Below are 27,166 nucleotides of genomic sequence, written 5' to 3'. Positions count from 1 at the left end.
TTTATATACTTATTATACTCCCTGATCACATTCCTGAGAGTGGTAGTGACCCTGGCAGGCAGGGGGAGGGAGGGACAACTGGTGCCTCGAGACGCGAGGCGCTGGCGCAGGGACAAGTGGGAGATGGAGGGTGCCGAGAGGAGGCGCTCAGCCCACTTGGCACGACATCAACAGCTGCGCCCCGATGCCCCATGGGAAAGGGGAGGACTTTCGCCTCCTAGCCCTTAAGTTCAGAGGCTTCCCGCCTTTCCCCTCCAAATGGAGACCAACTGATTCCCTAAGGCTAGAAACCCCTGGTAGGCAGCTCTCTTAAGTTTCCCTCATTAGCCTCCTGCAATTAGCATCTGTAAGCGTCATTAGGATGAATGGAAATAAAGCCTTGGAAAAGAGCCCTGTGGTCTGCGTGTTGATTCTGGCTACGCCTTCTTGAGGATTTCAGAAGGCAGCAAAGGGGCTCCCGACAGTAGACTCCCTGAAGGAGAGGGCCTTCAGGGGGAAATCTACAAAAAAACCCACCAAAACCCAAATCCACAAAAACTTTTCCCTTGATTTTGTTTTGTTTTGTAACTCATGGACCCACACATCTTTGTTCATCTTTGGTTTTTACGTGCCCTAGAGAAATCCCTTTGAGTGTGAGAGTACCATGCACAGATGGGAGCTCTTGATCCTACATGGAAGTGAGAAAATGGGACAAAGCTCTGCACCTTCTCAGCTGTATCTCTGCATCTCTTGGCATTAGAAAGTTCTTCTCTTTTTAAAAAAGGAATATTGAGGCCCAAATGAGAAGGGATATGAATTAGTGGATACAATTAACCTGCATGTTTAAAAAAGTCTAAGTAGCACCCATGGGTGGCAGAGCGGGGGGAGAAGTAGTAGCAGGACTGCAGAGGGGAGTGGGGAGGGAGGGAATATCCATTTCCCCTCCTGCCATGGTGGGATCACCCCTCCCAAAGCTTCTGTTTGCATTGGGAGGGAAGTCTCCCATGGCACCCACAGAGTCTTCCCTACCAATGCATATAGCAACTTGTGGGGGGAGAGTGATTTGCATTGGGACCACAGCAGGAGGAAAGGCTTAAATTCACCCTCTCTTTGCAATCCTGTGTGGCTACTATTTGTACCAGGGGTAGGAAACCTGTTTTGGTCAGGGGGGCCAGATTCCCCCTGGGACCAAGCTGATGAGCCAGATGATGTCACAGGAGGGGAGGGGCTTCAGGGCAACCTGGCCCCTTGACCTCATCCAGCTTTGCCCCACCCACATTTTATTTCTCCTCCCCATGCAGGGAGTTCCTTGCCTTTCTTTGCATGGAAAAAGGGACTGGGCCAGAACTTGCAGGACTGGCTCCTGTGAGACCGAGCCAATTCGGGCGCCTCCTTCCCATGCTGCTTGCATCCCAAGTGTGGTATTAGCAGTTCAGGAAGGGACTTGGCCAGGGTTGCCAGAGCCAGTCCTGCAGAGCCAGTCCAGTTCTGTGGACAGCCAGAGCCAGTCCAGTTCTGTGGACACAGCCCTGGCTGTGTCCACAGAATCCCCAGGTTATCTCCGACTGGTGATAACGTTGGGAACCCCCTTTGCACCGCTTGCCCTCCAATTGGATCAGAGATAAACTGGGGATTCACTTCCCCTGCCTCGTCCCCAAGCTTCCAGACCAGGGGGCGAGGACCATGCAGGGTGCCCAACTCTCCACAAACCGAACTGGGCACCTCCACCGGCCAGATTAGGTCCACTAGCCAGAAGTTGTCTTCCCTTGATTTACATGTTTAAAATGTGCATCTTAACTGTATTCACACAACTATAGTTTGGCCCTGAGATGCCTACTAATCCAAATTTTGTATCCGATTCATTAATTCTTTTATTAAAAATATTTCTAATCTGCCTTTCACATTAACCTCACAAGGCAGTTTACAAAAAAATAAAAACACACACACAATAAATAAAAACACAAAAAATTACAATTTTAAAACATTAATTAAACCAGAAACTGCAAAAAAAAAAAAAATTCCCAAAGCACACCATATTAACAAAACACAGACTGGAATAAAAATATCTTCAGGATTTTCTGAAAAGCTAACGGTGATGACTTTCCTGAGGAGGGAACTGTAAAGGTGTGGGGCCACTACTGAGAAGGCTCTCCCTGCCAATACCCAGCAACCTGGTGTGGAGAAGAAGGTAGATTGGCAGACTTCTCTCTCTCTCTCTCTCTCTCTCCTATAATACTAGAATCTGAGCTCACCCCATGAAGCTGATTGGGAGATTCAGGACAAATAAAAAGAAGGACTTCTTCACACAGCGCATGGTTAAACTATGGAATTTGCTACCACAAGATGCAGTGATGGTCACCAATTCGGATAGCTTTAAAAGGGGGTTAGACAAATTCCTAGAGGAGAAGGCTATCAATGGCTACTAGTCTTGATGGCTGTGTGCGACCTCCAGTATCAGAGACAGTGAGCCTATGTACACCAGTTGCTGGGGAAAGTGGGTGGGAGGGCGCTATTGCACTCATGCCCTGCTTGTGGGCTCCTGGTTGACAGCTGGTTGGCCACTGTGTGAACAGAACAGAATGCTGGACTAGATGGACCCTTGGACTGATCCAGCAGGACTTTCCTTATGTTCTTAATCTAACAGTTCTTGCTGGCTGTAATGCCAGATGTTAGATTCATTGTAGAAATCCACATGCAAAAACTACAGAAACAAGGATTTACTGTATCCGAAGCCAAGAGCTCAAACACATACAGTGAGAAATAACATAGAGCCAGTGTGGCGTAGTGGCTAGAGTGTTGGACTGGGAGCTGGGAGATCCGGGTTCTAGTCCCCACTCAGCCATGGAAGCTCACTGGGTGACTTTGGGCCAGTCACACACTCTCAGCCCAACCTACCTCACAGGGTTGTTGTTGTGAGGATAAAAGGGAGAGGAGGAGGATCATGTAAGCCGCCTTGGGTTCCTTGCAAGAGGAAAAAAGGCGGGATATAAATGCAATAAAATAAAATAATAAAAAAAAACATGACAAAAGAGCCCAAATGGCAAAGTGTGTGTGTGTGTGTGTGTGCGCGCACCCACATGCGTGCGTGCGTGAGACTAGCAATGGTTAGAAACAGGATTCTAGTATTCTGCAAGGGTGCAAGGAAAGCACAGAATGTGATACACAGAATCCAGGTTCCTGAGCATCCCTGCTCCCGTTAAAAAAAACAACACTGCAGTTTCTAGTCATTATGGCTGTGAATGAAGATGAGCTTCAAAATGTGCTGGCACATCCTGATGAATTCTCAAAAGCCAGGGGGCTTGTTTAAATATTTTCAGTAGTCAGGAGAAAGGTGCAGGGCAGACCTTCCAGGGCCTGCATAGCTCCTTGCTTCTCCAGGTGACTAACAAAAGTAAAACACATCATAAATAAATAAATAAATGCAAAAGCCCACACTTCATACATCTTGCAGAACCCACTTTTCCCCCTTCCATGCTGGTTTTAAAAAAAATATTGACAAAGGACTTGGCTATTTTCACATGAAGTAGACGTTGCCTGGGCTAAACCCCACCATCCCACATGGGCATGGAGGTTACAAAACTGGATTTGGGGTTTTGTGCAAGACGTTCCCATTGGGCAAGGCCCAAGATCCTGCCGCCTCTCCTAGCAAGCCTTCTTGACTTCTTTCATAAGCAGTCACCTATTTTCTCGCCATGCTGACAAAGCACAATAATGAACCTCTTCTTTCTTTCTAGAAGACACTGCTACTGCCCCTTTACCCAGAAACCTTCACAGTTTTGTTACATGGCTGTTTTTCAGCAGCAAATCCATGGCTGGTGGTGCCCTGATCTTCTCCCTTTCTCTTTCATTTAAGAGAAATGCAGCCGTGGCTCTTGCTCTCCCAGCTTTCGCTCAACATCCTTAGGAATCCGATTGTGCCACAGCCTAGAAAGACAGAGAGAGGTAATTTAGACCCTTCCCCATCTGCACCTCTTTTCCAGCAAGACCGACGGTTTCTAAAAAAGGGAAAGATCATGTTATTATTAGTATCATCATCATTAATATTTATATACTGCTTCTCGTTGAACGAATCCCAAAGTGGTTTAGAAAGGAATACAAAAAATACACAATAATATTATATTAAGAACATAAGAAGAGCCATGTAGGATCAGACCAAGGGTCCATGTAGCCCAGCATTCTGTTCACACAGTGGCCAACCAGCTGCCTGTGGGAAACCCACAAGTAGGACATGAGTGCAACAGCACCCTCCCGCTCATGTTCCCCAGCAACTGCTCTGCCTTTTATCTGTCCTGAATCTCCAACCCATCAATTTCATGGGATGACCCCTTTGGGTTCTAGTATTAGGGAGAGGGAAAAATGTCTCTTTATCCACTTCCTCCACATCATGCATGATTCTGTACATCTTTATCAGGTTTCCCCTTACCGTTTTTCTAAGCTAAACAGCCACAGATCTTTCCTCATAGGGGAGTGACTCCAGAATTTTCTGCACTTTTTTCCAATTCTTTTTTTAAAGCATAAAAAAGGGTTGGTTCAAAGATAGCTCACGGCTGGGGAAAAGCCAAAGTAAAAAGATACATTTTCGATAAACATGAAGGGGTTCATCACACAGAGCTTTTATCCTGCTATTGAGATGACTCTGTCACGGAAGTTTGCAGGCTCTTTAGATGATGCTGTTACCCTCCAGGGTGTCTCCCGCCATTTTCTCCAGCCTATCCCGTGTTTTCCCCAAGCACAAAAAATGTAGAATTTTCCCCAGCCCACGGAACAGGAGCTCCATGACCTCCACGTGAAATTCTCCCATAGTGGAAGAAACCGCTCTGCCTGCCTGCTGTGGGCATTTGTTTTTGGTTGCTGGGGGCGCAGTCAGGATGAAGAAGGCATTGAGGATGGGAGCAGGGTTGCAGGGAAGGAGACCCGAGCAGATCTGACAAGTGCAAGGGCAGGAATCGCCTGCCCATTGCGTCTCCTGCCTCTGCATTTTTCAATCGGAGGGAGAAGAGAGTGGGATAAAATGCCTCCCTGCAACGAAGGGAGACACATCTGATCCCCCACCCCACCAAGCTCAGAAGCAATGCCCTCTATTGTTTCAGAGCACCCTATTAAGTTCAATGGGGCTTACTCCCAAGTAAGTGTGCCGAGGGTTGCAGACTTACAGGGTGATCTTATGTCTACTCAGAAGTAAGTCCCACTGAGTTCAATACGGCTTACTCCCAAATAAGTGTGCCCAGGATTGCAGACTTAGGCCAGATCTACACCTTGTGTCATATCATTACGATCCCATCATGGATCTATATCCCTCTTGTGCATTTATACCTCGTAGGACATACAATGACAGTGGCTGTGGTATTTTGGATAATGTGGAATAAAGAGCAGGAAATAACACTAAAAAAGCAGTATATCGAATGCGTAACGTGCCCCAACAGTTATCAGGGCTCTTCAATACCACTATAAAGCAGTAGCGTAGATCTAGCCTTATACCGTGGTATTATCTCCACTCAGAAGTAAATCAGAGGTTTCCTGGGGGCTGCGAGAAAACAGTACAGCAGAAGTTGAGCTACGAAAACAAGACTCCCCCACTTCTCCTTTGCACACATGCCAGGGAGGGAGGGAGGAAGGCACTCCCTCAGCTCATTCCATGTGGCTGCCATGTACTGAAGCCCTTCTTAATCCCGCAAAGAAAGCGAAAGCAGGAAGCTCGGGAAAGGATGTGGGTTTTTGCGGGGGGGGGGTTTGCTTAATGTAGAGACACCCTGAAACGCGCCAGCACTGAGGTCTGACGTACCTCAGATGGGAGATCTTTTCACAGGGCAGACACCAATGCAGAGAAAGCCCATATCCATGTCGCTGCCAGATGCAAATCGGAAGGCCACAATATGGACAACAATCCCTGAAGACTGTAGCGGCCTGAGAGGTTGGCTTGGGGGAGATGGGACCAGATTACCTCAAGGAAAGAGTTGGATAGGGCTTTGTATACTAATACGAACACCTTAAACCGAGCTCAGTAGTGGCTGGCTGGCCACCAGCGTAGATACTTTAGCACAGGCATAATATGTGTGCAGTAAGGCACGCCAGCCAGTAACCTGGTCACGGCATTCTGCCCTAAGGACAGATCCACATGGAGCACACGACAGTAATCCAGTCTCGAGGTTACCAATATGTGGATCACAGTGGCCAGGCTATCCAGGTCGAGGAACGGGCACAGTTGGCAAACCAGCCTCAGCTTGTATGTATTTATTTAGCATATTTATATCCCACTTTCTGAATAGAGTCCTTAAGTGGCTTGCAGCATTTATAAAATGCGACGGGTACAGCAAGAATCACATGCTAAAACACAAACACTTGAACAATACAGTCAGCTCTGCTGGAGCCAGCTTCTGATGTTCCTTTCCACAGAGCAGCTGATGGGCGTTTTTACATGGGGCATTTATCATGCGCTCGTGATTGTTCACTCACGGAAGTTCGCGAGTCCTTTTCATGACGTCATCAACCTCCGGTGCTTCTCTCTTTGTTTTTTAGATTTATTCTGCCATCTTAAAAATCACCAAAAATGCAGTAACAACAACAACAACAAAACACAACACAACACCTGCCAAAAACCACATCAAGGAGGTGATGTAATTCAAGAATTGCATGAAATTTTAGAAATCTTGCAGTGCCATCCACTGGCTGAATAAATGAAACATATGGAACATGCCCACAAAGCGACTGGAAAAAACAAGGGGAGGGGGGAAGCGCGTGTGTTGTACCCATTGTAAACCCGCAAAGGCTCCGGAAGATGAAGCCCTGGTAAGTTTGCGGGATTTTTCCTTAATGTAGAGAAGCTTGACGTCAGTTAGCCGGGGGGGGGGGGGTGTTAGTCCAACTGAAACAGTCCCTGATGTTCCCTTTGACTGTCTCCTTTCATTAAGAGCTCTTAGCCACGGAGGTCACTTGGGCTTCCAATGTCAGCAGATCCAGGAGCACCCCCAAACTGCAAGCCCCCAGACTTCAGGGGGAGTGCAATCTCATCCAAATCTCACAACTGCCCTAATTTTTGGACCTGGGGACCACTCACCCATAGCGCCTCCATCTTCTCAGGATTCAGCTCACTGGCCCTCATCCAGCCCACCACTGCGTTCAAGAACCGAGCTGGGTCATGCTCAGCCTTCTCCCAATTCAGATGTAATAGAGAAATAGAGCTGGGTGTCCTTGGCATATTGATGACACCTCACCCCAAATCCCCTAATGACTTCACATAGATATTAAATAACATTGAAGACAAGATGGTGCCTTGAGGCACTGCACAGCAAGACTGTCGGAGGGCTGACATACAATCGCCCAGGGCTATTCTCTGAAACCTGCCCTGGAGGCAGGAGCAGAGCCAGCACAAAATACTGACCCCAGCCCCCAATCTGCAGAGTTGATCTAGGAGGATACCATGATCAATATTATCACAAGCCACTGAGAGATCGAGTAAGAGTAACAGAGTTACATTCTATGAAGAAACTGAGGTAAAACTGAGGTAAAATGCGTTTTGTTTCAGTCGCGTAAGGTCTGAATCAGTTAACAGTAAAAGAAAAATGTATGGTTTTTACTCAAGGCTTGTGCCTGAGGGGAGTTACATCGTAAATATGGTGTGCTGGCAAATGGGCAGTTGTTGTTACCCTTAGGAGGTGAACAGGAAGGCCAGGTTCCCTCTATTTATATGGTAGGACTGAAATTGGTACCATCTGATTGGGGAATCACTGAACATTCTAAAGATGCCCATTGGTTGAACATTTCCACAAGAGATGGGGTGATGGAATGTTGGACATCCCAAAGCTGATTGGCTGGAGGGTTCTTACTGGAACAAATATAAGGAGCTATGGAGAGTCTGACAGGGGAGCCTGTCAGGAGGAGTCTGACCGGACGGTTGCCTGAGGAGGTGTCTTCGGGAGAGGCTGGGGAGCCTGAAGAAGACGTCAGCCAGGAGGAAGAGCAGCTACAAGACCAGGAGGCCCAGCTGAGAGCACGTGAGGCAGAAGCTGAAGGAGGTCTGCAGGTGGGGAGAGGAAGACTGCTGGAGCAGCCCTCCGAGGAACGAGCTGAAGCCCGAGTGACAGCTGGTGGCAGTGGTCTGAAGACTGAGCAGCTGCGGGACCAGACTGAAGACTTCAGGGGAAGCCTTGAAGGTTCCTGGTAGAAGGCAAACCTGACCAGAGAGAAGACTGCCCTTCGAGCCCTCATCAGGAAAAAATCCCTGACTGTCAGAGCAATACGACAATGGAGCCAATGACCCAGGGAGGCGGTGGGCTCTCCCACACTGGAGGCGCTCAAGACGAGGCTGGGCAGCCATCTGTCAGGGATGCCCTGACTTGGATTCCTGCACTGGGCAGGGGGTTGGACTCGATGGCCTTGTGGGCCCCTTCCAACCCTACTATTCTATGACTCTATGATTGTTCGGCCTGTGAATTAATTGTGGTGGAGCTTGATAGGGGGATTCGCTTACGTTTCGTTAGGGGTAGGAACTGGGGCTTCTAACGTCTGATTGGTGGTAAAAGTAACTGTATAGGAAACCTGTTTTAAAGTAGTTACAACATCCGCAAATAATAAGGTTTCTTGTTTTCTTTTGAATAAAATGCTGTCTTTGTTTACTTTTCTGGAACCTCTGATCTGTTTTGTCTCACCTAATGACCAGTTACTTTAGGGGAAAAGGTGTACACACATTAAATAAAAGGGGTGTAGTTTATTGGTGGCAGCGGAAGTGAAGGGAAGGAGTACCCAGTGGTGAGGGGTGGTCCTCCACATTTGGGGATAGGGATGGGTTTCCCCAAGAGTAGAAAGCCCCGCCCAAGACCCAGCCTTTCCACACACTCCCTCTATGGATAAAGATCATCCATTAAGTGACCAAGGCCAATTCTGTCCAATAACTGCGCTGGAACCCAGACTGGAATGGGTCTAGACCAGGGGTGGGCAACTGAGAGAGGTCTGGGGGCCATTTTTTCCCCTCTTCCCATGGGCCACATTCTGTGGGGTGTACCCCAAAAAAGTTTTTAAAAGGGGGGAAACTGCTGTATAGTGCTACAGAGTGAAACAAAGGTTAAATTTAGCTTGTTTCCAAGCTTAACGTATAACCCTTTTAGCAGTCTGAAGCGGCTATGGAGTGCCAAAATTTTGCTTTCAAACAAGCTAAAATTGGCCTTTTGGCACTCCATAGTTGCTACAGATGCCATTTTTAAAAACTTCGGGGGCACAGGGGGAGCACAGTGCTTCCCATTCCGGGCCTTGACGATGAGTATCCTTCAAGAACACCTGTAATTGAGTCAGAACCTTGACCCATAAGGGGTATTTGTCACCAGGCAGTAGTTACTGTAACCCCTGGATCCAGGGAAGGTTTTTTCAGGAGTGGTCACACACCACTGCCTCCTTAAGGGCAGCAGGGACCCCCTTCTCACAGAATGAAGAGGAAGCTGCCTTTTACCAAGTTGGACCAGTGGGCCATCTAGCTCAGTACTGTCTGTGACTCAAACGTTTCAGAGAGGAGGGCACAAATCAAGGTGCATAGTGCCGAAGAACAAGTTAGTTTGGCACTTCATTTGATTTTATTATTTATTTCATTTCTATACCGCCCGATAGCCAAAGCCCTTTGGGCAGTTCACAAAAATTAAAACCGAAAAGCATACAGTAAGACAATATAAAATATAAAAACAGTAAAACCACAATATAACAATACAACCAGAATAAAACCAGAGTAAAACCCAGCAGCAATGCAGAGATTTAAAATACAGATTTAAAATACCAAAGCTAAAAGGCTAGAAAGCTAAAATGCTAGGGAAAATAAAAAGGTCTCCACCTGGCGCCGGAAGGAATACAATGTAGGTGCTAGGCAAACCTCACTAGGGCACTCATTATACAGCTGGGGTGCCACAGCAGAAAAGGCCCTTCTCCTAGTAGCCACCCGCCTCACTTCCTTTGGCAGGGGCTCATGGAGAAGGGCCACTGAGGATGATCTTAAGGTCTGGGCAGGCACATATGGGAGGAGGTGATCCTTCAGATAACTTGGCCCCAAGCTGGTTAGAGCTCTGAATGTTAATACCAGCACTTTGAATCAGGCCTGGAAATGGACTGGCAGCCAGTGCAGCTGGACAAGTACTGGTGTAATATGAGGCAGCAAATCCCCTAAGCCAGGGCTGGGAGTGTATGGTCCTCCAGATGTTGTTGGACTGCAGCTCCCATCAACCTTAGTCAGCATAGCCAACAGTAGGGGTGATGGGAACCCAACAGCAGGGGTGATGGGAACCCAACAGCATCTGAGGGCCACACGGTCCCCACCCCTGCCATAAGCACGTCTCTCCCTTCCTGGCAGTAAAAATACCATCATAATTAAATTATATAGGTAGCACTCTGCAGTCCTTTCATGACACCCAAATGCAGTGGTTGGTCCCCCCTGGGCCACCTGACCTGTGCCTTGTGGTCTAGCCCTGATGGTGCTACTGACGTTCAGGGCATAAGCCTCCTCCTCAGGCTCTCCAGGGGAAGGAGCACAATCTCAGGGTGAGAAGATAAGCGATATTCTGTTGACTTAATGAGAGCTTCTACTAATAGTTCCACTGGGTACAGGCAGGATCTGACCACTAACAGATAAGTCTTCAATCTTTCCTTGTAGAGACTTAGTTTCTAGCCCCCTGATCATCTTTGTTGCCCTTCTCTGAACTTATTCCAACTTATCTCAGTCCTTCTTGAAGTGTGGTGTCCAGAACTGGGCACAATATTCGAGGTGAGGTCTGACCAGCACACAGTAGAGTGGAACTATCATTTCCTGTGATTTTGAAACTATACTTCTATTGATGCAACCTAAAATTGCATTTGCCTTTTTTTGCAGCCACAGCACACTGCTGACACGTATTCAGCTTGTGATCGACTACAACTCCAAGATCTTTTTCATACATACCATTTCCAAGCCAGGTATCCCCCCGTCTTATCCCTGTGCATTTTATTTCTTTTTCCTAAGTGAAGAACTTTGCACCTGTCTTTTTAAAATTTCATTCTGTTATTCTCTGCCCAGTCTTCTAACTTCTCAAAATCACTTTGAATTTTGTTTCTGTCTTGTAAGGTATTAGCTGTCCCACACAATTTTGTGTCACCTGCAAATTTGATAAGCATTCCTCCCCACCTCTTGAACTCCTCTTCCTGTTCAGTTTTCCTGACATAGAAACCTACTTATCAGTGCTCTGAGTTTAATAAAATCAGCCTTCTTGAAGTCCAAGGAAGTTTACAAAGACAGTACTTCATTGTCAGCAGATTCACATGCTTTCTTAGCTGCTTCAAAAGTGTTGTTGAAAATAGTATCATTTTGCAGTCCTGCAACTGTCTCTGACCAGTCAAGAAGTTTCAATGCTGCCTTGATATCCAGATTTTTCTGCTGCAGCAAGGATGTTACAGGTTTTAGCATAATTTCAGTAAGAAAGGGAAAAGAAACACTACTGGTCCAAGAGCTTCAGTCTTTGGATGACAAAAAAAAATTCGTAAGGTGAAGATGCACTGATTAATTTGGGTGTAGAAAGAATGAATTCTTCATCTGAATGTATAACCATAACTGAATCCAAGTGTCCAGTCCATCGTTGAACCAACAAACATTTTAATGAACTGCCTTTATAAATCTGAACAACATGCCCCCTCTTAAAAAAAAAACCGTGCATGCTTAAGTCCAAATATTCCTTCATCTCAGGTATGGCCTCAATTGCATGCATTATTAGGAATATGTGGGCAGCTTCCACTGTGGCACTGCCCCCAAATAATGGCATCTATACCTTTAAGAAGAAGAAAACATAATGGCATCTATACCTTTAATTAAAAAAAGCAAAGGCTTTCCTGTTGGTTTTCTAAAATGGCACAATAAATTTTATTATTTGTCTGTAAAAAAATTGGGGGGAGCAAGAGAAAACTTAGGGAGGCAGGGGCCCCCTAGCCCTTCCTGGCTACGGGCCCCCTAGCCTCTCCTGGCTACAGGCCAGTAGCCTGACTTAAGATACAGGCACCACCAGCACCTTACAAATATATGGTAAAAAATTAAGACGTGGTTGCATAATGCATGTTTGGGCCAAAAGTGGGGGACTGGGCAGAGAAGGCAAGTCTGAAAAGGCTGAAGATCACTAGTTTTATGTTATTAATCCAGCCTCAGAGTCATGGCACGCCAGTCTTGAACACAAGAAATAAAACCTGGCACCTCCTATTGGTAGGAGGCCAGTATCTTTCACAGGGGACTCACCGTATAAACTGGATTCCTCGACACCGAGCCAGTTCCTTCGCTAGACTTCCGGCACCGTGAGCAGTGATACAGTTCTTGTCCAGACTTTTTAAAAAAGCAGAAGAATAGTGAGGATATAACTGACAGGGGCTAAGTAACATGGCAAACTTACCATAGAATCATAGAGTAGTAGGGTTGGATGGGGCCTATGAGATCTTCGAGACCAACCCCCTGCTCAATGCAGGAATCTAAGTCAAAGCATCCCTGACAGATGGCTGTCCAGCCTCGTCTTGAATGCCTCCAGTGGGGGAGAGCCCACCACCTCCCTAGGTGATTGGTTCCATGGTGGCATTGCTCTAACAGTCAGGAAGTTTTTCCTGATGTTCAGCCAGAATCTGTCTTCCTATAACTTGAGCCCATTATTCTGTGTCCTGCACTCTGGGATGATCAAGGAGAGATCCTGGCCTTCCTCTCTGTGACAACCTTTCAAATCCTTGAAGAGCGCTATCATATCTCCCTTCAGTCTCCTCTTCTCAAGGCTAAACAGGCCCAGTTCTTTCAGTCTCTCCTCATGGGGCTTTGTTTCCAGTCCCCTGATCATCTTCGTTGCCCTCCTCTGAACCCTCTCTCGTTTGTCTGCATCCTTCTTAAAGTGTGGTGTCCATTGCCTCTCCATTCCTCTCCCTACCAAATAAAAAACAACTTGCAAGCTGAATAGTTATGAAAACTACAGAATAAGGGGTAAGCACCGGATTTTCAGCCTCCCCCAAGGTGAATTTCCACCTGGCAGACCCGTGAGGTGCTCCTAGAGATGGCAGAGAATTCCGCCACAGACCCAAATGAGGCCAGATTCAAAAGAATCCGGCCTCCGGAGTCCGCAGCAGAATGGATCACTTACCTCCGCCTCCCCTCCAGAATCCTCCGGAGCCAGCTCCTCTTCACAGTGATTCCACAGAGCTGCACACCAGCTCCATATCGCTGGCGATACAGTAATGGTGGCCGCCATTACCCTATCACCGTGAGGAATGATGCTCACTACGCCACTACGCCATTTGCGGCTGTATTCGTTCCTCACAGAGATATGGAGCTGGCGTGCAGCTCCGCGGAATCGCCGCAGAGAGGAGCCGGCTCTGGAGGATTCTGGGGGGAGGAATGGGTCGACTCCCCCCCGGGTGGATTCCCCACAGACCAGAAGGTAGGGAATCTGCCCATCCCTAGGTGCTCCTTCCTCTTCCTCCTCACATCAATCACTACTTGGAAAATATATCTGTCTAACTACCTCCCTGCCCCCCTAATCAATAGCTTCCAACAGATTGCAAAATCTCAGGCCTGGGGGCCAAATCTGACCCCCCCCCAAGGGCCAAATCCCAGAGGGCACCTCACCCTTCCCTGCCCCCACCCACTTTTCTGAACTGTCAGTTGTTTGGTGGTTTCCTGGCTTTTATGCTGTTCTTTTCCCCATTGTACGAGGTTGATACACCTCTCCTAAGACTTAGTTACTGGTAGTAAAAGCATCATCATCATTATTATTATTATTATCATTATTATTATTATTATTATTATTATTGCAAAACAACACTGAAACGGGGGGGAAATCAATTCACAGTAACCATTCACAACACTGTTAATAAAAATAGAAAAAGGAAGAAAAAGTACAAGCCTTCTATTTCAAATATAAGAGTTTTAAGCTAAAATAGGCTGATATCTTTGGCCCCACCCCTTTTGCCTTCAGCCCCGCCCACCACTGAAATGTGGCTGGAGAACCTGGATAGGGGTGGGTTTGCACATCCCTAGGGAGAAATTCTAAAAAAATTCAGGCATGGAGGTCCTAAGTGGTGTGGTGGTGAACCACTTAGGCCCACCTGGTGTCCAAATCTGGAGCTCTGGGGTTTCCCAGATGGCCATGTCCTTTCCCCTCAGTGGTTTCCTGTTTTTTGTGGGGGGTTTCCCCCATTTTAAAAGGCTGAGATGTGTCTCCTAGGGCTGAGTTACTGACAGTAAGAGCTTTGAGTGAAAATATGCTGGTATTTTTGGCCCCACCTCCCTTTTGCCATCAGCCCCGCCTACCACTAGAATACAGCCCACAAGACCTTCTCTGAAACTGAGTTTGGCCATCGGGCCGAAACCGGTTCGACACCCCTGGCTCATGACGAAAGCGGTGGTGGGTGGCATTGCCTTTAAAAAAAAAATAAAATCTGAATTTGCCAAGGAAGTGGTGGTGGGGCAACTGAGCTAAAGAAAGAAGAAAACGGTTTTTCTTTTTAAAGTCAATGCCACCAGTACCACTTTTCCCTGGTAAGCTGCATCATACAGATTATCTACTTACCCCCTGAAAAAAAAAGGAATTGCCCCACCACTTCCTGCCTTTCATTGGACTTTCTGAAAAACTCCCCCAAAAGCACAGAGATAAAAATTGAGCTCTGCTCTAAATCCTGGTTTCTTTGCTGCAAGACTTTGGGTTAGAGATTACTTCTACTCACTCCAGTACTCTCAACTTCACCATCACCGGGAGAGCCTTGGCCAGTTCCAAAGCACAGTCATCACCAAGTTGGTTCCAGGATAGGCTAAAGAGAACAGGAACGATTAACCACCCAGTCACCCCCAAAACAACAACATGCAAGCCACGTGTTGCTTGCCGCTGATCCAGATGTTACTGGAGAGGCATGGGAAGCAGCCACGCCAAAGCGGCTCCCACCTCGTGGCGGCAATGTACTGTATGAATCAGCACAAAGTCAAGAAGCACAGACGCAGGCACCCCCCCCACACACACACACACACTCTTGTTTGTACTCACATCATCTCTTCCAGGAGAGGGCAGCGGCTAACCCAAAAGGCGAGCATCTTGGAAGCACAGTCACTGATGCCACAGACCTTGAGCCTAAAAAGGACATGTTGCAAAAGCTCAGCCACTTTCACACTAATTTGAGAGTCATGGATTTCCCCAAGTCACCGTGAGAATGGCAATTTGGGAAAGCGGAGAGAATTCACTTAGGGTTCATCCTCCATATCATTTAAGACAGATTAGTTGCTCCTTCACACACAACGAACACTGCTTTGCAGTCATAAACAAGGTAGCGGAAGGGCAGGTCGACGGCTGGATAAGTGGCTGGGGCCGTGGCTCAGTGGTAGAGCACCTCCTTTGCATGCAGAAGGCCCTAGGGTCAATCCCCAACTTCTCCAGTTAAAAGGATGAGGTAGCAAGGGACTGTGGGAAGACCCCTCCATGCCGGACAAACTGGAGGACGGCCACCAGTCTAAGTAGACAATACTGGGCTAAATGGGCAAATAAACTAACTGGATATCAAGGCAGATTCCTACATTACCATTTCTTTATGTATTGCTTTTCATACGAAGCTCTGCTGGCTTGGGGGTAATGGGAGTTGCAGTCCCACACATCCGGAGGGCACCAGGTTGTGGAAGCCTGCCTCACACTAAGGCAGAGCTTTCCAAACTTTTCATGTTGGTGACACACTTTTTGGACATGCATCGTTTCGTGACACGGTAATTCAGTTTTACTAGCAAACCGGAGGTTAAACTAACCCATTATAAGAGATACGGACACATACATAAATTGTAATAACAAAATGTATGGGGATAGAACATATCTCATGAAAACCTTTCATTTATATTTTTTAAAATATACGATTTGTAAGATAATAACATACATTGTTGTCATTTATGAGTAACAGTGTGTAAATATGTGCAAGAAAATGTGAAAAATAAACAAAATTAACTAAAGTATTTACAATACATATTAGGACACATAGGCCCAGGTAGGAGCTCAGCTGCAAAAACACATGAAGTAGAGAAGCAAAAGTCCAACAAAAATGGTGTAAATAAATATATATGTCTCACTACAAGGCTATACTGCTGTAAATATTTGCAAAGCCTATGTCCAGAGTCCAGTTCCAGCACTCTCCGGTGGTACACTGCCAGTGGTTGGTTAATCCACAATTACAGCAGAGTAAAAATAAAAATAAATGGCAGAAATCAAATCATAAGTGCCACGTGGTGGGTGGCTTGCTGTTTGCCACATAGGGTTTGGGAGGGTGGCCTCCCTTCAGCCAGCAGCAGGTGGGTTGACTGGGTGACAGCCTGCAGCTGCGCTCGCCCGGGTGATTGGGAGCACGCTGATCTGAGGCTTCTGGCCTCCACTGAGCTCCATTCCGACTGGCCAAGATGGCGGATGGCCCGCTTGGTACAGTCCCAGTCCTAGGTGGCGTTTCCACCCACGCGCTACTCTGGCCTGGCTGCGCAGGAGCGCAGTGCAGATGTCCGTGAAGGGCGCGCACGAAATCTCACAGGGCTGGTGGCCGCTGCCACTTCTCCGCACTGGCGTTGGCCAAGCTCTGCTCCCAAGGCGGCGCCTCCCCTCCCCTCTCTTTGCTCCGCGCCTCTACCTCGCCGTACTGCTCCAACACCGCCAGTCACGTGCGTCCTACGTCAAGACGCCACATGATCCTAAAGCAGCTAATGTTAAAGCAGCTAAGCCTTAGCTGCTTTAACATTAGCTGCTTTAGGAAGTTCTGGGGGAGGGGCCAAGGGAAGCAAATGCGAGTAAGGGAGCTCCGCGGTGCCCTTCCGCACAATTTTCTGCATTTCGCGTGACACACCTACACACTAATGTGTCGCGGCACAGTTTGGAAAGCTCTGCGCTAAGGGAATGCAGATTTTGCAATTAGAATAGATCTCTCTTCCAGTGTTTGGTAGCCAATGCAGGAAGGGACTCCCAGGAATTACTGGTCCAGCTCTGCCCCTTAGATGTCATCACCGGGGGGCGGGTGCATGGCTGTTGCCCACTTGTCTTTGTTTGAAAGCCATGTAAAAGAGAGTGAGTGTTGTGTAATGGCTAGAATGTTGGGATTTGACTGGGGAGACTTGGGTTCAAATCTGCCCTATTAAAGCTCACTGAGTGGCCCTGGGCCAGTCACCTCTCCTCAGTCTAACCTACCTCAGAGGGTTGTTGTGATAATAAAGTGTATGCCACCTTGGGCTTCGTGGAGGAAAGATGGGTCAGTAGTGTCATAAAGTTAAATTCGAAATAAATAAATACCGCCACGTATGCCACCCTGAGGACTTTGAATAAAGAGGGAGGTATAACTGTGAAAGATAGGTAGAAACATTTTTTTTTAAATGAAGGTGGGATCCTCAGTGGTATTATTAAAATTATACATCCCAGAGGTAGGTCCATCTTAGTCTGTTACAACACATGCCAGAAAAAAAGGAAGTCTTGAGGCATTTGAAGACTAAGAAATAGTGAATTTGTGCAATCAAGATTATACTCCTAGTAATATAGAGTGCTTCACTGGGTTTAAGCCAGATCAAAGTTGCAGAGGACTTACTCAATTTTCCTGAGTTGTGAGGACTGGGGCAGCTGCTTTGCAAATGCAGTCACTCCTTGGTACCCGACAGTATTTTCCGACAAACTGCAAAGGAAAAGAGAGTAATCAGCCTGAAGGATTCAATTAAAAAAACAAACACACACACCAAAAAAGACGCTTTTTTCCCTCAATTGTTTATAACTGATGAATGAACTTCAATCATGGGGTGCTTCCAGACAGGGCTTTTATTATGCAATCACCCTTAGGGATGTACGGACTGTGTAAAATGCGCTCCGTCTGTGTTTCGCAGATTTTCAGGTGCCTTTTGTTCCGTCGTCTGCCCACAGACGGATGTGAATGTATTTTTTTTGTCATGCGGGAAATATGTAAATAATTACATAAGTATTTTTGTAAGTATTTACATGATTTACCTTAGTACATAACATTTAGCGTATTGTCTCCCATTCCATTCAACGTTTCCTCAGCAGAAACTTACGTATTTTCCTATGAATTTATATGTGTAAATTTCGGGAAAGTAAAAAATCATCTGAAAGTCAATGGATTCCGTGTGGCCTGAGGGGGTCGCTCCGCAGCGGATTCCTCAGGTTGGATTCTTAGAAATCTGAGCTCATTTAGTCCATCTCAAATTTCTCCAGCATCCCTAATCCCGCTACCTCAGTCATGGAGTTTTACTGGGGTGGTGATGGAAAACAAAGTCATCTGGACCACCATTTGTAACACCCCCCCCCAGGTGTCTTCCCACTGCTTCTTCTATCTTCTCTCTTACCACAAAAAAGAAGGGAAAGATGGAAGAGCTGCACATGGCTTTGGATGGATCCCTCCCTATGGAAGTGCCCCTTGTTTCACATTCTTCCTGCCTTGGCTTCCTTCACCATCAGCTGCGTTTACCTGATTTCCTCTATTTGCGGGCATCTGAATAGACCTCTGGCCAAGTGAACCACACCGTCAGCGTCAATGTTACAGGAAGACAGGCTGGGGGTGGGGGGAGAGAGAAGAGGGCATTTAAGTGGAAGTTGGAGAAGAAGGAAGTTGGATCTTAAGAGACATGCATGACTTTTGGCTTGCTTTCTCTCACCCTGTTGAGACTAGTACACCAGTCAATCCCTGAGCAGTACATTGCAAAGAGTAAGAGAGCTTCCTCTCATTCTTCTGTTGGAAAATAATGATGGATCAAGGCCAAAGGAAAGGCCCTATGACTGCCACTAATTGTGACTAATTATCAACAGGCTTTCACACTTCCCAAATGTTCCAATGCCATTATCAGCTCAAAAAAAAGTATCAAAATACATGTAGAACTCTGTATTTTGAGTGAAAATACATTTAGAAATGTGTTTTTAAATACAGATTTTCATGTAGATTAAAAGGAAGAATTTGCACATTAAGGCAGAATGAACTCATGGGGGAACACACGTGAAAGTGGCACAGAGCAGAAACAGACTAAATCGCGCATCCCTAGGCCTTGATACCTACTGAAGGACCTTCAAGCGGAGCATGGAAGGCAGAACTGGAGCCAGTTTTTCCAAAGTCTCATTTCCGATATTGTTCCCAGATAAACTGAAAGGAAGTAGCATATGAAATACCACTGAGAAAGCATTTAACATTTCGCTGGTAGCATCTCCCTGAACTTCAACAAAGGTAGAATGTGCAGTGCACACTGTGCCTCGAGCATGGGCTTGCACCCAACAGAATGATTTAGTGCACAGGCACACAGGTAAGATGAGAAAGAGAGGTCCTGCTGGGAGAGATTTTGCCTTTCCTTAGAATATGTCTCTTCCATGGCCTACTTTCCTGATCGTCTGGCACTACAGTTCAGATTGCTCTGATAAATTTAGGGACCATTAAGAAACTATCAGTACTGCTGCTGCACTCCTAGCAGGACTGAAGATGCAAGGAGGAACCTACTAATTAAAGTTGCAGGGGACCTTTGCTGGACAAGATTTACTTCTGAGTAAACATTATAGAAGGATCTTTGCCACGGAGACAGACATTACCAGATAATACAGTGCTGTATTGTGCCATGTAGAACCTCTATTTTTATTCTATTTCCAGCTGGTTGCGGAAAAGCAATACCTCAGCAGAAAAGTTAGCAACAATCAGGATGTCAGATGCTAAAAACGTATCTGGCCACCAAATACCTACAAGAGCTATTTGTAACAGTTACTTAGATCTTCTGCCTGTGACTTGAAAACTTTCTTCCAAGGGAGGACTAATGTGATGTAGTGGCTAAAGGATTGAATTTGGACTGGGAAGACCTGGGTTCCAGTCCTCACTAAACCACAGAGTTTTCTGAGCGACCTTGGGCCAATCATTATCTTTTAGCTGTGAAGATAAAAAAGATAAAATAAACCCTTCACAGGGTTGCTGTGAAGATAAAATGGGCAAACACATCTGCTGCCCTGAGCAACTTGGAGGGAGAGTGGGATCGATATCACAACTATCTAGAGTAGCATAAACACCAAAGAATCCTGCAGTACCTTAATGACTAATTCATGTTTTGTGGCTTTCATAGGCTAAAGCCAAGTTCATCAGATGCAAGAGTCACTACCAAATTATGCCACTTGACTGAATCATAAGGATAGACAGCCTTCCCCTACCTGCCCGCCAGGGGATGATCATCTCTTGCTCTTGGAGCATGCCCAACCACTTTATTTCCTTATAACATCTGAATGTGCACAATATCAGTCAACTTGAGAGATGAGGGGAAGAGGCAGAGGCCGGGGGGAGAGGCTTTGCAGGTGTGAAGAGTATTGAGGAACAGGAATTTAGTGTGTCCTAAAGGGGCTTCTTGAAAATCCAAGCTAGACATTTTGGCTTACCTGAGCATCTCTAGATTCTTGCTATCAGCGAGAGCCTCCACAAAACACTGTCCTCCAGCAGAGCTGATAATGTTACAGGAGAGGCTGAAATGTTTTGCAGGAGGATAAGACAGGGACAGTAAGTAACTGAATTGGAAAGACGCACAAGCTATCTGATCAGTGATGTGCTGCATGTTCAACCCTGCACCAATTTGCACTGCGGGGCTTGGCTGCAGGGTTGGGAATAAAAGGGGAAACTGTAAAATTGGGGAATGTCTCTTTAAGAGACAGGCAGCTCCCCAGAGGGGGTAGGGTTAACAGCAGGCCCAGATAAGGCAGCCATCATAAAGCCTCAGAAGTCATCTGCAGTTGCTGGGACAACAGCTCTTCCTGAGCAAGCTCCAGCCAGCATAGATCTGTCCAGGGTCCTGATAGACCCTGCCTGGTCTGACCTTGCCATCGTGCTTCAGCAGGCTTAATACTGACTCACCCCTTTAGTAAGTGCAACTGCTTCAAATTAGCTGGGCTCAAGGTTCCCAGGGAAGCCAGACAGGATGACTGCCCAGGACCCTGGCCACCAGCCTGATGGGACCATGCCATTTGCCTCGGACCATGCTGGGCCATCCATAATCCTCATCCTCTCCTGCAGTGGGGTAGCTAATCTGTTACAGATGGATTGGGGATGGAGGATTCCCCCTCTTCCCCCAGCCTTTCCTATAACCCAGTTCTAGAAACTGCAGACCCCTCTCTGGGATGATATACATGAAAGAGACTCACTCAATTTGCTTCATGTTCTGCATTTCTGGAACAGCTGTAGCAATTTCTTTCAAACCGGCATCATCAATCTTGTTGTAGCTTAAACTTCAAAAGAAAACCCATTGCGTGTAAGATGAGAGAAAGTATCCACGCTGTTCATGATACTGTGTTCTAGTTCAGGGCTGGACAGACATCAGATAGAATCCCAAGATCCACCAACAGAAGCCAGGTGCAAAATAGTGACTATGGTGGGGATGCTTAAAATCCAGTGCATCTGAGCACATGCCTGTGCCAATAATGTACTGAATGCTAATATCATAGTGCCCTTATACAAATCTACAGTGTGACCACTCTTGGAATACAGTTCTGGTCACCACCCTTAAAAAAGGATATGGTCGAGCTGGAAAAGGTGCAGAAAAGGTCAAGCAAAATGAACAAGGGGCTGGAGAAACTCCTCTATGAGGAAAGGTTGCACCATCTGGGATTGTTTAGCTTAGGAAAAAGGTGAGTAAGAGAAGACATGATAGAGGTGTACAAAATTATGCATGGTGTGGAGAAAGTACATAGGGAGATGTTTTTTCTCCCACTGTCATAATACCAAAACCCAGTGCAGTCACCCCATGAAGCTGATTGGTGGGAAATTCAGGACAGATAAAAGGAAGGACTTCACACAGTGCAGAGTTAAAATATGGAATTTGCTACCACAGGAAGCAGTGATGGCCACCAGTTTGGATGGCTTTAAAAGGGGGCTGGACAAATTCGTGGAGGAGAAGGCTATCAATGGCTACTAATTGGAATGGCTATATATTACCTCCAATATTGGAGCCAGTACGTCTCTCAGTACTAGGCAGCTGGTTGGCCTCTGTGTTAACAGAATGCTGGACTACATGGGCCCTTGGTCTGATTCAACATGGCTCTTCTTATGTTAAGGGTGATCTAATGTGTCAATAAATAAATATAGAAAATGAGGGCCAAACTAGATGTGTGCATGTTTATCAAGCACCCGCTTGCCGGTCCAGCTATACAGGAATGTGCACCACAAGGAACGCGCACCAGGAATGTGCACCAACCCCACCCCACCCCCTTCCCCTTATCTCCCAGTGTTCTGCTGCTTGAAGACATTTTCTCCCTGCTGGCTCACTTCTGGTACTGGAGCCAGGCTGGGGGAAAACGTCTTAGAGTGAATTTTGCACAGCGTTTGTGCGGTGAGGGCTAGTGCGCCAACTGCGCCTGTTCCTAGAGATGTCTGATCTGGCCATGGCCACGCATGTTTTAGTTATGTCCCATCTGGGCTGTTGTAATGGGCTCTGCGTGGGGCTGCCTTGGAAAAGTGCATGGAAACGTCAGCTGTCCCAGACTGCTGTGGCCAGACTGTTGACTGGGGCCAGTTACAGGGAGCATGTGACTCCTTTGTTACATCAGCTTCATTGGCTACCAGTCTGTTTCCATGCACAATTCCAAGGGCTGGTTATGACCTATAAAGCCCTATACGGCTTGAGACCAGGCTACCTGAAAGACCGCCTTCTCCCATAGGAGCCTGCCCGGTTCTTAAGGTCTTCTGGAGAGGCCCTTCTTTTGATACTACCACCTTCAGAGGCACATTTGGTGAGGATGTGCGGGAGGGCCTTGTCAGTGGTGGCTCCCAGGCTCTGAACTCCCTGCTAAGCAGGGCTAGGTTGGCTCCCTCTCTGTTGTCCTTCCACTGGCAGTCAAAGATTTCTTATTCATGCATATAGGCCTTTAGCATATAATCTGGTCTGCTGCTTGTAAATTTTTATTCTGGTTTTATTCTGGTTGTACTGTTATATTGTGGTTTTAATGTTTTTATATTTTATATTGTTTTACTCTGTGCTTTTTGGTTTTAATTTTTGTGAACTGGCCAGAGAGCTTCAGCTATTGGGCGGTACAGAAATGAAATGAAATGAAATGAAATGAAATGAAATGAAATGGAATGAATGAATGAATGAATTTGGTCCTGTTTAACCTCAGAACCCGCACCAAATTCCTCACGATATAGCATCCCTGTTCCTTCAAGGAGTAATGAGCCTCACTGAGGCCCTTGCCTTTGACGACAGCAAGTGTAGAAAAGCACAGGTTGAGAGAGCAATTTTCTTTTGCTGCTTGCTGCCACACGTGTCTGAACCACCTGCCCCAAGACTTTGGGTAACTATGGAACGTGCAAATGGTGTTAACCCTTCGCCTTCTGAAGTAATATTTTCTGAACTTGGGACGGGGAATTATTTCTGATGTTGGGACTGGGAATTATTTCCACTTCTTTGGTTTCTCTCTTCACTCCAGCTTCTCCTTTTGACTGAATGTAATTCTTCACATGCCTAGAGGAACTTAGCAATGTTTTAGCTTCACTTTTCATACTCAAGTGATGCTCAGTAGGGAGTAAAGGGAGAGTTGACCATTTTGTTTAGGGCACAACCCGTCTGCAATAGTTGGCAGCCTCCAAAGTTAGGGACTACTGAGTATCCAGTGCAGGGTGGCCATAGCACAGAGGCGACCCTTGCCTCCGTACTCTGGCCGACCTGCATTTTTGGCTAGATGGCCGATTTTGGCTGACTAGCCATGGCTTCAGGGAGGGGGAGGGAAGGAGGCTGTGCGGCCCATAGGAAGCTGCATAACACAGCTTCTGCTGTTTCCTCCCCTCCCCTCCCTGCCCACCCCCTTTCCCCCATCTCTGCACTCCATTTCTGAGCACAGAGACATAGCTGGCAAGGAGAGAACCGCACTGGCTATGGGGGGGCAGGGAGCATGGTTTCTGGGAACTGCGTTCGGAGCCCTGGCTCCAACCTTGGTTCCCAGAAACCAAAAAATCCTATGGCCTTCCAGACAGTGTTTAGTGACCATAGGATTGCTCCCTCCATATATTTTAGTTTAGCTGTAAACCACAAGTAGTGAGCAGGAGGATAAGAAGGAGTCATTACAATGTTAGAAGCTCAAGTTGTTACCCCGCTAGCTACATTTGTAATACCAGCTTTGACAATTACAATTTTTAAAATTAAGCTCTTTTTTAACATTCTCTTTCCCTGTAATTACAGAAAAAGTTTCTAACGCTCAATGTCAGGGGTGTTTCTGAGTGCAGGGAGGGGGATAGCAGTTCAGATTCTGAAGTAGAACCACCAGACATGGGGGAGGTGTTTTCCCAGGCTAGTCCAGACATGACTAGGCTGGCTTCCCAAGCTACAAACGTCCAGCTGGCTGAGGATGAGGGTCCTTCTTCACACACCCCTGTGAGAGGCAGCAAACAGGAGGAGGAGGAGTTTGGGGAGTCTGACCTAATAGACGCCAGACGTAGGCACAGGGCAAAGAGAGAGAAAGTAGGGGCGGAACTTATACGGTCTACCCGACTGGCCTTGTGTGAAAAGCTGCGCTTAGAGGCCTCACGAGAGAGCGGGACGTCCCCCCCCTTAAGATAGGCTAGTGAGACCGCCTCCCTCTTCAAATGGCGGGCAACTCTCGTAACTTCCCTTTGAATCCTCTGAAGGCATTCCTTTGTAGATGGAGAGTCACTGAGAATTTGCACCTGTATGACCCTGTGAAGTAACGGATTAAAAGCTGTAGACTGAAGCCTCTCATCAGTGTTTGTTTTCACGTTGAAATAAAGTGGGGGCTAAAGGTATCCTGACACTCAAATAACCACCATGCTACTTTCTTTTAATTTTGTAACTTTCTAAAATAAGCCATTACACAGATTTCAATTCACAATTTTGTCTGTGGTGATGTTTGCCTGTTTGGACTTAGCTTGGTTACCCACTGAGGTGTTTAGAACCCATTTGGTGTAGGTTCTGAAGTTAAACAGGACCAATTTAACATTGCTGAATAGGGCTTTAATTGGTTGGTGCTGTTCATTTCTTTTATTGCTGCACTTTTAATTGTGTTTTTTAATTTATTTGTTTGTATGTTTTAATTTTGATTTTAATCTGAATTTTATTGTTTAAGTGGAATGGTGGGTTATAAATAAAGAAGGAAAGTGAAAATCATGAACCTACTTGATTTCTTCCATGTGAATGGCATTCTTCAAAGCTTCTGCAAGGCGAGGACAGGCTTCGCTGCCAAGACGGTTATTGTTCAAACTGGGAAACAGTCATAAAATGCCAAACATTACATCAAATATTCTGTAGAAGACTATGGTATTCAACCAGGAGAATCCTTCTCAGGAAGCAAATTTAGTGATCAGTGCTTTCTTCACTAGACCACAGGGGGTAGAGCAGCCTTGCCCAACTTTGTACCCTGCACATGTATCGCACTACAACTCCCATCGTTCCTAGCTAGCGTGCCCCGATGGCAATGGTGGGAGTTGTAATCCAACACAGTGGCCCTATTCATACGTGAAAGAGATAAGAGTGGTTAGGATAACTACAGAGCAGGGAAGGTTAGGCTAACCAAGACGTGCACAACCATCACATGATCAGGAACTGTGTGGCGCGCTGTGGTTTATTTACCCATACCCACTCCGTGGTTACAGCATCATACTCTCGCTGCCATCGCCAGTTATCCCAGTGGCCGTTGCGCTGGGGAATGGTCACACCGGCCGCTGCATTTGTCACTATTCAACGGCGACCAGAGTCCGGTCACGTTGCCTAGAGCAGTGCTGGATGTGGCGGATGCTCTAGGGTGCTGTCTCTATGGCCGCTGCATTTTCACGTGAAACAGCCGTTTTTAACAGATCCCGCCACATGATATGGTGAGCCAACCCAGGCCCCTTTAACCCCACTGCAGAGGGGTGGTTAGCCAGGGTGGTTTTCTAGCTATCGTGATCGGGATTTTGACCCCACACACAACACGTTAAGCCACCATGGATCACTCAAAAATGCGAACCACAACAGCTTAGCCTGACATCTGAACAGGCCCAGTGAGAAATGCAACGTTTGTAACAGTGGCCATCACTGTGAGTCCTTTACCAGTAGTAGTGTGTGGTCCTTTAACAAAATCCATACATCTCTAGTGGTAAGCAAGACATGAGCATAGGAAGCTGCCTTATACTTGATGGGATTTATTTGGTAATGATGCCTCCTATCAGAAAGGCAACTAGCAGAGGAAAAAAAAAAAAAAGGCAAAGCAGAATGAGGTTTACTAGTCCCACCTGCACACAGGCTATCTTAAAAGGAGACCACACCCTTCTTCAGTGTAGAAAAGAAAACAGCATAACTCACAAGTATTCCTGCATATACAATGCAGGTACAGTGTAGAATTTTAAAAGAAGTTTGTTCAGTCCATTTTGTGTTCCATTACACAGGCAGGAGCAAGAGACCAAACAAAAGCGCTCCCAGAAATGGCGGAGGTCACAGGGGGAGCAAAAGGAATAAATCACAGGAAACCACACTGTAGGCTATAGAGACCCTAAGGCTAGCTGTGGTCCAAATTCCTATGAACTAACTAACTCCAACATGGCCCCCTTCCAGTAACTTGCAGATGAGGATGCAATATTCCCAACAATACTGGGTCAAGACCATTGGTCTATCTAGCCCAGTATTGTTGACACTGACTGGCAGCGGCGCTCCAGTTTCATGCACAAAAATGTCCATCTGTCAAGGTTCCCCTTATGACCTGGACCCCCTGAGCAACCCCACAAGGATCTCTTGCCTCCTTAAGAGTTCCCCTTCCTTCTTTTAAACTTCCCCTTCCTGATAACGTGGGGTTTAGGCTGTAGACGTGGGGTGACACACCAGACATTTGGGGTTTAACAGTTTACTAGTGAATTTAAAGCAAACAATCACAACTAAAAGTATTTCCACAATAGAGCGGTTTGATACAAGAGGCCTTAAAAGAAAAGAAAAGTTGCAAAACTCAAGTTCCTTGACCCTAGCTGTCCTTAGACTTTTCTAGGCTGCTTCTCCACGCTCTCACTTCAGGCTCTGCTCTTCCTGACTCGCTCTTGCTCTGCTGCAGCCTGGTCTTTCTCTCACCCTGACTGGCGCTCTCCATCTCTCTCTCTCTCTCTCTCCTTATATACCCTCCTCCTCCCAGCAAAACCATAAGTGCTGCCTCAAGCCTGAAGAAATGAAACTAAAGTGGAGAAATGAAACTGGCACTTATCCGGAGAAATGAAACTGCGCCTCTCAGGGTTGCCCCCTCTCAAC

The 27,166-nt window shown here is 46.6% G+C and overlaps 1 protein-coding gene across 6 annotated transcripts in view; it reads right to left on the bottom strand.

The window, feature by feature from the left end:
* Positions 1–3,179: 3,179 nt before the first annotated feature.
* Positions 3,180–27,166, bottom strand: part of NLRC5 (NLR family CARD domain containing 5) — a 109,564-nt gene continuing 85,577 nt past the window's right edge. For 5 of the 6 annotated variants that reach the window (XM_084812098.1, XM_084812102.1, XM_084812101.1 and 2 more), the window contains 10 exons: positions 25,076–25,159; positions 21,099–21,182; positions 20,343–20,426; positions 18,997–19,080; positions 18,415–18,498; positions 17,527–17,610; positions 14,979–15,062; positions 14,665–14,748; positions 12,206–12,289; positions 3,180–3,903 (listed from right to left, as the gene is read on the bottom strand). In XM_084812098.1, coding sequence (XP_084668224.1) covers positions 3,828–3,903; positions 12,206–12,289; positions 14,665–14,748; positions 14,979–15,062; positions 17,527–17,610; positions 18,415–18,498; positions 18,997–19,080; positions 20,343–20,426; positions 21,099–21,182; positions 25,076–25,159 — 832 coding nt within the window. In that variant the 3' untranslated portion in view covers positions 3,180–3,827. The other variant, XM_084812103.1, reaches the window with a different exon arrangement.

The sequence above is a fragment of the Heloderma suspectum genome, chromosome 8 (genome assembly GCF_057233095.1).
Source record: "Heloderma suspectum isolate Gila_16-S chromosome 8, 16-S_ref, whole genome shotgun sequence".
Taxonomy (NCBI): domain Eukaryota; kingdom Metazoa; phylum Chordata; class Lepidosauria; order Squamata; family Helodermatidae; genus Heloderma; species Heloderma suspectum.
The sequence above is the reverse complement of the archived record's forward strand: the minus strand, read 5'-3'. Positions and strand labels throughout refer to the sequence as shown.